At 42.9% G+C, this 12,530-nt stretch overlaps 1 protein-coding gene across 1 annotated transcript in view; it reads right to left on the bottom strand.

Annotated features, from left to right (window-relative positions):
* Positions 1-12,137, bottom strand: part of LOC106594243 (NLR family CARD domain-containing protein 3) — a 68,789-nt gene extending 56,652 nt beyond the window's left edge. The window contains exons 1-2 of the mRNA XM_045715953.1: positions 12,041-12,137; positions 2,470-2,588 (exon numbers count right to left, since the gene is read on the bottom strand). Of these exons, the coding sequence (XP_045571909.1) occupies positions 2,470-2,537 (68 nt within the window). The 5' untranslated portion in view covers positions 2,538-2,588; positions 12,041-12,137. The remainder of the gene's footprint in view (positions 1-2,469; positions 2,589-12,040) is intronic.
* Between the last annotated feature and the right edge of the window lie 393 nt (positions 12,138-12,530).

Genomic DNA, 12,530 nt, shown 5'->3' with positions numbered 1-12,530 from the left:
AGCTTCTACCCCAAAGCCATAAGACTCCTGAACATCTAATCAAATGGCCACCCAGACTATTTGCATTGCCCCCCCCCTCCCCCCCATATGCCGCTGCTACTCTCTGTTATCATCTATGCATGGTCACTTTAATAACTCTACCTACATGTACATATTACCTCGACTAACCGGTGCCCCCTGCACATTGACTCTGTACCGGTACCCCCCTGTATATAACCTCGCAATTGTTATTTTTACTGCTGCTCTTTACTTTTATCTCTTATTCTTATTCATACTTTTTAAACTGTATTGTTGGTTAGGGGCTTGTAGGAAAGCATTTCACTGTAAGGTCTACACCTGTTGTATTCGGCACATGTGACTGATAAAATTTGATTTGATTCACCTTGTCAATCTACGTCATGGAAAAAGCAGGTGTTCATAATGTTTTGTACACTCAGTGTCTTAAAATATATGACATAAACAACAAATTATAAGCAGATGCTTAACAGTATATACTTGAGGTTGACTGATTAATCGGAATGGCCGATTAATTGGGGCCGATTTCAAGTTTTCATAACAATCGGAAATCGGTATTTTTGGACACCGATTGTGGCCGATTTCTTTTTACACCTTTGTTTAACTAGGCAAGTCAGTTAAGAACACATTCTTATTTCCAATGACGGCCTTGCAACAGTGGGTTAACTGCCTTGTTCAGGGGCAGAATGACAGATTTTTACCTTGTCAGCTCGGGGATTCGTTTTTGCAACCTTCTGGTTACTAGTCCAACGCTCTAACCACCTGCCTTACATTGCACTCCACGAGGAGCCTGTGTGGCAGGCTGACTACCTGTTACGCGAGGGCAGCAAGAAGCCAAGGTAAGTTGCTAGCTAGCATTAAACTTATCTTATAAAAAACAATCAATCTTAACATAATCACTAGTTAACTACACATGGTTGATGATATTACTAGTTTATCTAGCTTGTCCTGCTTTGAATATAATCGATGCGGTGCCTGTTAATTTCTCATCGAATCACAGCCTACTTTGCCAAACGGGTGATGATTTAGCACTGTCATTGCAACAATGTGTACTTAACCATAAACATCAATGCCTTTCTTTAAAATCAATACACAAGTATATATTTTTAAACCTGCATATTTAGTTAATATTGCCTGCTAACATGAATTTCTTATAATTAGGGAAATTGTGTCACTTCTCTTGCGTTCCGTGCAAGCAGTCAGGGTATATGCAGCAGTTTGGGCCGCCTGGCTCGTTGCAAACTGTGTGAAGTCCATTTATTCCTAACAAAGACCGTAATTAATTTGCCAGAATTGTACTTAATTATGACATAACATTGAAGGTTGTACAATGTAACAGTAATATTTACACTTAGGGATGCCACCCGTTAGATAAAATACGGAACGGTTCCGTATTTCACTGAAAAGAATAAACGTTTTGTTTTCGAAATGATAGTTTCCGGATTCTACCATATTAATGACCAAAGGCTTGTATTTGTGTGTGTTATTATGTCATAATAAGTCTATGATTTGATATTTGATAGAGCAGTCTGACTGAGCGATGGTAGGGAGCAGCAGGCTCGTAAGCATTTATTCAAACAGCAATTTGTGCGTTTGCCAGCAGCTCTTCACTGTGCTTCAAGCATTGAGCTGTTTATGACTTCAAGCCTATCAACTCACGAGATTAGGCTGGTGTAACTGATGTGAAATGGCTAGCTAGTTAGCCGGGTGCGCGCTATTAGCGTTTCAATCGGTGATGTCACTCGCTCTGAGACCTTGAAGTAGTTGTTCCCCTTGCTCGTCAAGGGCCGCGGCTTTTGTGGAGCGATGGGTAACGATGCTTCGAGGGTGGCTGTTGTCGATGTGTTCCTGGTTCGAGCCCAGGTAGGGGTGAGGAGAGGGACGGAAGCTATACTGTTACACTGGCAATACTAAAGTGCCTATAAGAACATCCAACAGTCAAAGGTATATGAAATACAAATCGTATAGAGAGAAATAGTCCTATAATAACTACAACCTAAAACTTCTTACCTGGGAATATTGAAGACTCATGTTAAAAGGAACCACCAGCTTTCATATGTTCTCATGTTCTGAGCAAGGAACTTAAACGTTAGCTTTTTTACATGGCAAATATTACACTTTTACTTTCTTCTCCAACACTTTGTTTTTGCATTATTTAACCCAAATTGAACGTTTCATTATTTATTTGAGGCTAAATTGATTTTGTTGATGTATTATATTAAGTTAAAATAAGTGTTCATTCAGTATTGTTGTAATTGTCAATATTACAAATAAAAAATCCTCCGATTAATCGGTATCGGCTTTTTTCGGCCCTTCAATAATCGGTATCGGCGTCGAAAAATCATAATCGGTCGACCTCTAGTATATACTCAGATACACTAAATACATCTGGTTTCAGATCTTGAAGTTTCTCCTCTTCAATAGTAATATCATCAATTCTGACCAGTAACTTACCTGGGGTCAAAGGTCCCTGATCCATCACTAAAGTGTATAGGATGAGCCATAGAGAAGTCACTCTTCATGGACAGATGACTGGGTACTGGAGAGACTGATCTCTGAGGTGGTTGGAGATTCTGGAAAAAATTATAAATCACCATGAAACCACATTTTAAAATATATCCAAACTATATTTCAATAGATAAAATACATTACATAAAGCATTCAAATCTGTGCCATTACATAAAGTAACATTAAGAACACCCTCCTAATATTGAGTGTCCCCCCTCTTTTTTGTCCTGAACAGCCTCAACTCATTAAGAAATGGACACTACAAGGTGTGGAAAGCGTCCCACATGGATTTAACAAGTGTAACTTAATTGTAACATAATCACATAGGCCTACAGATTCACTTCCTCATCTCAGTTCCACTTGAATCCTTAAGAGTCTATTAATGCACATACTTTATAATATGTCCATATGTAGAGTACTAGACAAAAGTTTAGACACACCTACTCATTCCAGGGATTTTCTTTATTTTTTACTATTTCTACATTGTAGAATAACAGTGAAGACATCAAAACTATGAAATAACATATGTGGAATCATGTAGTAACCAAAAAAGTGTTAAACAAATCAAAATCTATTTTATATTTGAGTTTCTTCAAAGTAGCCACCTTGATGACAGCTTTGCACACTCTTGGCATTCTCTCAACCAGCTTTTTGAGGTAGTCACCAGGGGCAGAATGACAGATTTGTACCATGTCAGCTCAGGGATTTGAACTTGCAACCTTACAGTTACAACGCTCTAACCACTAGGCTACAAGCCACAATAAGTGTGTTTTATATTACCATACAGTATCAAATATGATCATTCAAGTCTCCCTATTTAATAATGGTTTTGGGGCTGTTTTTCATTGTAGGGACTAGGCCCATTCCAGGTGAAGCTGGTTAGGAAGTACATTCTTCCTCAGTAAAGTAGCTATCAGCAGTCAGATCTAGAAAGGGTGGGGGGGGGGTACTATATAAACCTTATGGTCATTTTAATGGTAACTCTTTACACAATCCCATCAGATTGTGTAAAGGATTTTATGAGTTCAGAAAAATAGTGACTTGGAAGCATCTCTCTGACCTCACCCTGCTGAAACACACTCAAGTAAAGACCACATAGCTACAGTTTAAGGTGCACTGTTCAGAAATCGTTCTGCCATTTCCTGGCTGCTAACATTTTAACAGTGAGCCTAATTTCAGTTTATGTGACAAAACAAGTACAGTGTAGAGAATCATTGTACCATTTAAACCACTGTTGTAACTAGCAGCACAGAGTGTTTAACTGTATTGTAACTGTATACTGATCCGTGTCGTGACACTCTGTCAGTTAATAAGAACTGATATTTCCTGGGGACAGAAAAGACACCACATGGTAGGAATGACTTGGCAGCACTCCAACACTAGTTTAGTGGATTCCAAATGTTCCCTCTACTTTATTCTACATTATTAACCTGAAATACTCACTTTACTTGGAAACTGGGTTGCAGTTTAGAGATGAAACTATGAGCTGCTCTGTCATCTCAAAATGGTTCTGTACAGATCATTTTTTATTTTCAGTTTCAACAGCTGTCACGTTACTCGTTTATATAACAACAGTAAGCAGCGGGTGGCGCTAACAGTCAGATGCATTCAACAGCTGTCACGTTACCCGTTTATATAACAACAGTAAGCAGCGGGTGGCGCTAACAGTCAGATGCATTCAACAGCTGTCACGTTACCCGTTTATATAACAACAGTAAGCAGCGGGTGGCGCTAACAGTCAGATGCATTCAACAGCTGTCACGTTACCCGTTTATATAACAACAGTAAGCAGCGGGTGGCGCTAACAGTCAGATGCATTCAACAGCTGTCACGTTACCCGTTTATATAACAACAGTAAGCAGCGGTGGCGCTAACAGTCAGATGCATTCAACAGCTGTCACGTTACTCGTTTATATAACAACAGTAAGCAGCGGGTGGCGCTAACAGTCAGATGCATTCAACAGCTGTCACGTTACCCGTTTATATAACAACAGTAAGCAGCGGGTGGCGCTAACAGTCAGATGCATTCCACAGCTGTCACGTTACCCGTTTATATAACAACAGTAAGCAGCGGGTGGCGCTAACAGTCAGATGCATTCAACAGCTGTCACGTTACCCGTTTATATAACAACAGTAAGCAGCGGGTGGCGCTAACAGTCAGATGCATTCAACAGCTGTCACGTTACCCGTTTATATAACAACAGTAAGCAGCGGGTGGCGCTAACAGTCAGATGCATTCAACAGCTGTCACGTTACCCGTTTATATAACAACAGTAAGCAGCGGGTGGCGCTAACAGTCAGATGCATTCAACAGCTGTCACGTTACCCGTTTATATAACAACAGTAAGCAGCGGGTGGCGCTAACAGTCAGATGCATTCAACAGCTGTCACGTTACCCGTTTATATAACAACAGTAAGCAGCGGGTGGCGCTAACAGTCAGATGCATTCAACAGCTGTCACGTTACCCGTTTATATAACAACAGTAAGCAGCGGTGGCGCTAACAGTCAGATGCATTCAACAGCTGTCACGTTACCCGTTTATATAACAACAGTAAGCAGCGGGTGGCGCTAACAGTAACCAGAGCTTACTAACAGTCAGATGCATTCAACAGCAGTAACTCATGACGTTGTACTGAATCTTGCTTCAGTTTTTGGCTGCTCCTCACTGAGGGAAACAGAACCACATGACGTCAGTCCTCTTTTATTAAGTCCTTCTTCAAGACATCTCGCTTACGATATTTTAGATAAACATATCATTTACTGGAAACCCGGTTTAGTTGTGTTTTTACCCTCAACTGTGAATTCATGTAGGCCTATAATCATTTTAAACAGGCCTACAAACCCCAAAGGTTTTAATTTGAGAATCTTCATTTGTTGGCCTCAAATATTAAACTGTCTTAAAATATTTGATGATTAGTTGAATCAGGTGTGTAAGTTCTGGTCAGAACAACAGGATGAGAAACCCTGAGATAAACATTAAACCATATAATGTAAAAGCTCCTCCGCCATCTTTACCAGACGTTTTACTGATAACATGTAGACCTACTGATTAGTTTCCACTTTGAAAACTGCTGTCTGTCAGCAACTCAGCTCAAGTAGCAGTTCTACTAACTAGTAACATCTCATTACAGATATTCATTATCTTACTCTGTCCTTTAGAATGAATTATTGTTCAGAAATACTTACTTATTTGTCAGTAATCTCCATATAGCTTCTTCTGCTCTGTCGTCTCAAAATGGATTCTGTACAAAAGAACAACTTTACTTTCTGTTTCACTCAGCCGCCTCCCCACCCTGATAATAAAGTGTTTTATTGGTATCTTCCACTAGATGGCAGTAAACACCTGCTGAAACTAGACTTTACAACTTTGTGTTCTGTTTCATACAGGCAGTGTCCCAGAGTTGGAGTACTGATCTAGGATCAGGTCCCCCTCTCCATGTAATCTGATTCATTATGATCTAGGATCAGGTCCCTCCTCTCCATGTAATCTGATTCATTATCATCTAGGATCAGGTCAGCGGGCCTGCTAGTGATAGTGGTGGAGTCAGCACCTCCACACGTGGAGATGTATCCACTCAGTCCAGTAGACCTGCTAGTGATAGTGGTGGAGTCAGCACCTCCACACGTGGAGATGTATCCACTCAGTCCAGTAGACCTGCTAGTGATAGTGGTGGAGCCAGCACCACCACACGTGGAGATGTATCCACTTAGTCCAGTAGACCTGCTAGTGATAGTGGTGGAGATGTATCCACTCACTCCAGTAGGCCTGCTAGTGATAGTGGTGGAGATGTATCCACTCAGTCCAGTAGACCTGCTAGTGATAGTGGTGGAGATGTATCCACTCAGTCCAGTAGGCCTGCTAGTGATAGTGGTGGAGATGTATCCACTCAGTCCAGTAGACCTGCTAGTGATAGTGGTGGAGATGTATCCACTCAGTCCAGTAGACCTGCTAGTGATAGTGGTGGATATGTATCCACTCAGTCCAGTAGACATGCTAGTGATAGTGGTGGAGCCAGCACCTCCACACGTGGAGATGTATCCACTCAGTCCAGTAGACCTGCTAGTGATAGTGGTGGAGATGTATCCACTCAGTCCAGTAGACCTGCTAGTGATAGTGGTGGAGCCAGCACCTCCACACGTGGAGATGTATCCACTCAGTCCAGTAGACCTGCTAGTGATAGTGGTGGAGATGTATCCACTCAGTCCAGTAGACCTGCTAGTGATAGTGGTGGAGCCAGTACCCACTCAGTCCAGTAGGCCTGCTAGTGATAGTGGTGGAGCCAGCACCTCCACACGTGGAGATGTATCCACTCAGTCAAGTAGACCTGCTAGTGATAGTGGTGGAGCCAGCACCTCCACACGTGGAGATGTATCCACTCAGTCCAGTAGGCCTGCTAGTGATAGTGGTGGAGATGTATCCACTCAGTCCAGTAGACCTGCTAGTGATAGTGGTGGAGCCAGTACCTCCACACATGGAGATGTATACACTCAGTCCAGTAGGCCTGCTAGTGATAGTGGTGGAGATGTATCCACTCAGTCCAGTAGACCTGCTAGTGATAGTGGTGGAGATGTATCCACTCAGTCCAGTAGACCTGCTAGTGATAGTGGTGGAGATGTATCTACTCAGTCCAGTAGACCTGCTAGTGATAGTGGTGGGGATGTAACCACTCAGTCCAGTAGACCTGCTAGTGATAGTGGTGGGGATGTATCCACTCAGTCCAGTAGACCTGCTAGTGATAGTGGTGGAGATGTATCCACTCAGTCCAGTAGACCTGCTAGTGATAGTGGTGGAGCCAGTACCTCCACACATGGAGATGTATCCACTCAGTCCAGTAGACCTGCTCGTGATAGTGGTGGAGATGTGTCCAGTCAGTCCAGTAGACCTGCTAGTGATAGTGGTGGAGCCAGTACCTCCACACATGGACATGTATCCACTCAGTCCAGTAGGCCTGCTAGTGATAGTGGTGGAGATGTATCCACTCAGTCCAGTAGACCTGCAAGTGATAGTGGTGGAGATGTATCCACTCAGTCCAGTAGACCTGCTAGTGATAGTGGTGGGGATGTATCCACTCAGTCCAGTAGACCTGCTAGTGATAGTGGTGGGGATGTATCCACTCAGTCGAGTAGACCTGCTAGTGATAGTGGTGGAGATGTATACACTCAGTCCAGTAGACCTGCTAGTGATAGTGGTGGAGATGTATCCACTCAGTCCAGTAGACCTGCTAGTGATAGTGGTGGAGATGTGTCCAGTCAGTCCAGTAGACCTGCTAGTGATAGTGGTGGAGATGTGTCCAGTCAGTCCAGTAGACCTGCTAGTGATAGTGGTGGAGATGTGTCCACTCAGTCCAGTTGACCTGCTAGTGATAGTGGTGGAGATGTATCCACTCAGTCCAGTTGGCCTGCTAGTGATAGTGGTGGAGATGTATCCACTCAGTCCAGTAGACCTGCTAGTGATAGTGGTGGAGATGTATCCACTCAGTCCAGTAGACCTGCTAGTGATAGTGGTGGAGATGTATCCACTCAGTCCAGTAGACCTGCTAGTGATAGTGGTGGAGATGTATCCACTCAGTCCAGTAGACCTGCTAGTGATAGTGGTGGAGATGTATCCACTCAGTCCAGTAGACCTGCTAGTGATAGTGGTGGAGTTGTATCCACTCAGTCCAGTAGACCTGCTAGTGATAGTGGTGGAGATGTATCCACTCAGTCCAGTAGACCTGCTAGTGATAGTGGTGGAGATGTATCCACTCAGTCCAGTAGACCTGCTAGTGATAGTGGTGGAGATGTATCCACTCAGTCCAGTAGACCTGCTAGTGATAGTGGTGGAGATGTATCCACTCAGTCCAGTAGGCCTGCTAGTGATAGTGGTGGAGCCAGCACCTCCACACGTGGAGATGTATCCACTCAGTCCAGTAGACCTGCTAGTGATAGTGGTGGAGATGTATCCACTCAGTCCAGTAGACCTGCTAGTGATAGTGGTGGAGATGTATCCACTCAGTCCAGTAGACCTGCTAGTGATAGTGGTGGAGATGTATCCACTCAGTCCAGTAGGCCTGCTAGTGATAGTGGTGGAGATGTATCCACTCAGTCCAGTAGGCCTGCTAGTGATAGTGGTGGAGATGTACCCACTCAGTCCAGTAGACCTGCTAGTGATGGTGGTGGAGATGTATCCACTCAGTCCAGTAGACCTGCTAGTGATAGTGGTGGAGATGTATCCACTCAGTCCAGTAGGCCTGCTAGTGATAGTGGTGGAGATGTATCCACTCAGTCCAGTAGACCTGCTAGTGATAGTGGTGGAGATGTATCCACTCAGTCCAGTAGACCTGCTAGTGATAGTGGTGGAGATGTATCCACTCAGTCCAGTAGACCTGCTAGTGATAGTGGTGGAGATGTATCCACTCAGTCCAGTAGACCTGCTAGTGATAGTGGTGGAGATGTATCCACTCAGTCCAGTAGACCTGCTAGTGATAGTGGTGGAGATGTATCCACTCAGTCCAGTAGACCTGCTAGTGATAGTGGTGGAGATGTATCCACTCAGTCCAGTAGACCTGCTAGTGATAGTGGTGGAGATGTATCCACTCAGTCCAGTAGACCTGCTAGTGATAGTGGTGGAGATGTATCCACTCATTCCAGTAGACCTGCTAGTGATAGGGTTGGAGATGTATCCACTCAGTCCAGTAGACCTGCTAGTGATAGTGGTGGAGATGTATCCACTCAGTCCAGTAGACCTACTCCATGACCCACAGCAACGCAGTCTTCTATGGACCAGTTTATTCCAAAGTCTATGTCTGTAGCAAAACAAGGCCACATTGATATTGCATTGGCTAAAATGATTGCCACCGATTTCCAGCCATTTTAGATTGTGGAGGTTTTAGAAATTATAGCAATAATGTAAATCCAAGTACACAATTCCAAGCAGGAAAACCCTTTCAAAATCACTTTTCCACAAATGTACGAGAGCACACAGGCTTCAGTGTAGGAAAGAGTCCAAAAAGCTACTGCAGTTTGCCTTACCACTGACTGCTGGACATCAAGGGTAACCACTTCTTACATGTCGGGTACATGTCACTTCATTGAAGATTTTTTCGATGTCTAGCTGTCTTCAGGACTGCTTTGAGTTCAGCGACAGACACACCCAGAGAACTTGGCAGAGGAACTGTTGAGATTGGCCAGAGAAGGACAAGTAGATGGAAAAGTGGTCTGTTGTGTTAGCGACAATGCAGCTAACATAACCAAAGCCATGAAAATGTTTAATAAATTGACCCATCATCCATGTCTTGCCCATACAATCAACCTGATTGTAAGAGATGCTCTGAAGGTGATGAAGCCTACTGTGGACAAAGTGAAAGCAGCTGTGGAATACTTCCACAGGAGCACAGTAGGTGCTGAAAAACTAAAGTCTACACAACGCCAGATGGGGATGCATGAGCTGAGGCCTAAACAAGACTGCACTACAAGGTGGAATTCAACATTTTATATGTTGAAGCGGTTTCTTGAGTCAAAGGATGCCATCATCTCTACCCTGGGCATTGTCAATGCACCTGTTGATGCTCTGACCCAAGAGGAATGGGAGGTGGTGGAGGAGTTGTGCAGAGTCCTGGAGCAGGTCACTGTGGAGATCAGTGAGGTACAGGAAGCAGTTATTACTACATCATTATTTAATCCAGTATTATATATGTATATGAGCAGTAGATGAGAATGTAGTATCAGTAGACTAAACATGAAGCTGAACTAATAAGTTACTGTTCTCTCTTTTCAGCTATGTGACCACCTCAACAATGATACTCCTGTGTAAGGGTCTGCAGCGAATCACAGCCAGACGCCAGAGAGAAGCAAATTTAATGTGACCGAGTTGATGGACACCCTATGTTCATCAATGGACAGAAAGTTCCACAGAATGGAATATAATCACGTGCTATCAGAAACCGCTGCACTTGACCCCAGGTTTAAGAAGTTAGCCTTCAGTGATGCCAGAGAGATTGATGAGGCTCTTCAAAGAATAACCTCATTAGCAGGGAGGGACAGCCCCAGCAGTCAGCTGGCTCAGGCACCAGGGCGACAGGAAGAAGAGGGATCAGATGGAGGGACAGCCCCAGCAGTCAGCTGGCTCAGGCACCAGGGCAACAGGAAGAAGAGGGATCAGATGGAGCAGAAGCACCAGCAGTAGTGCCACAAACGTCTGCTGTTTGGATGCTGTTTGACGAGAGAGCAACTGGGGATGCAGCACAAAGGAATCCCTCAGCAGATGCCATAATGGAGGTCCGATCCTATTTGGAGGAGCCCCTCCAAAGATCTGCAGATCCTCTGAGCTGGTGGAAGAACAAGGCCTCTGTCTACCCACGGCTTACTAAAGTTATGACAGGGAGACTCTGCATAGTGGCCACATCCGTTCCCTCTGAGAGGGTCTTCTCGAAAACAGGACAAATAATTACTGAGAGAAGAAACCACATCAGCCCCTCGAAAGTGAGGCAGCTTGCATTTCTGAATGCAAATCTCTCATAAAAGCAAAATATGGTCAGCATTGGTGTGTGCTGCTGGTTATAACATGGCAATAAAGAAGAGAGAGAAAAGAGGGACCAGTTTAATGTTTTAAGTGGGATGCTGCAGTTTTGCACATTGTTATTTCTTTTTCTTTGATATGGTTAAATATTCTATTATTATGTTGTTCAGGTTGTATTCATTTTCAATGGTTAGATTTATATGCACTTTGTTTATATACATTAAAAGTTATACTTTAAATGCAAATGTTTAAGAGCATTCTTTTTCATAACAAACAAAATGCATTTTTAAATACATTGTGGTTAAGGTAGAGTATGATTTCATTTAATAATTTAATTAGAATTGTTTTAACACCAATCATAGTCAAACACGTCACCACCCATTTATATAACAATAGTTATATAACAACAGTATCCAGCGGGTGGGGCTAACAGTCAGTTGCATGTGACAGCAGTAACTCATGACATTGTACTGAATCATGCTTCAGTTTTTATATTATAGTCCTTCTTCAAGACATCTCTTTTACATTATTTTAGATAAACATATAATTTACTAGAAACCAGGTTTAGCTGTGTTTTTTTCATCAAATATGAATTCTAGTAGGCCTTTAATAATTGTAAACAGGCCTTCAAACCCAAAAGGTTTTCATTTGAGAATGTTCATTTGTATGCCTCAAATATTAAACTGTCTTAAAATATTTGATGATTAGTTGAATCAGGTGTATAAGTGCTGGTCAGAACAAAAGGATGAGAAACCCTGAGATAAACATTAAACCATATAATGTAAAAGCTCCTCCACCATCTTTACCAGACGTTTTACTGATAACATGTAGACCTACTGATTAGTTTCCACTTTGAAAACTGCTGTCTGTCAGCAACTCAGCTCAAGTAGCAGTTCTACTAAAACTGCTGTCTGTCAGCAACTAAGCTCATATAACAGTTCTACTAACTACTACTAGTACTATATCTTACTCTGTCCTTTAGAATGTATTACTGTTCGGAAATACTGAGAAATACTCACTTTATTTGTCAGTAATCTCCATATAGCGTCTTCTGCTCTGTCGTCTCAAAATGGATTCTGTACAAAAGAACAACTTAACTTTCTGTTTCAATCAGCCGCCTCCCCACCCTGATAAAAGTGTTCTATTGGTATCTTCCACTAGATGGCAGTAAACACCTGCTGTAACTAGATTTAACAACTATGTGTTTGGTTTCATAAAGGCAGTGTCCCAGAGGAGGAGTGCTGATATGGTATCAGGTCCTCCTCTCCATGTACTCTGATTCATTATGATCTAGGATCAGGTCCCCCTCTCCATGTAATCTGATTCATTATGATCTAAGATCAGGTCCCTCTCTCCATGTAATCTAATTCAATGTGATCTAGGATCAGGTCCCAATCTCCATGTAATCTGATTCATTATGATCTAGGATCAGGTACCCCTCTCCATGTAATCTGATTCATTGTGATCTAGGATCAGGTCCCCCTTCTCCATGTAATCTGATTCATTATG

This window comes from Salmo salar, chromosome ssa03 (genome assembly GCF_905237065.1).
Source record: "Salmo salar chromosome ssa03, Ssal_v3.1, whole genome shotgun sequence".
In the NCBI taxonomy this organism is placed as follows: domain Eukaryota; kingdom Metazoa; phylum Chordata; class Actinopteri; order Salmoniformes; family Salmonidae; genus Salmo; species Salmo salar.
This window is presented reverse-complemented; position numbering and strand designations above follow the sequence as displayed.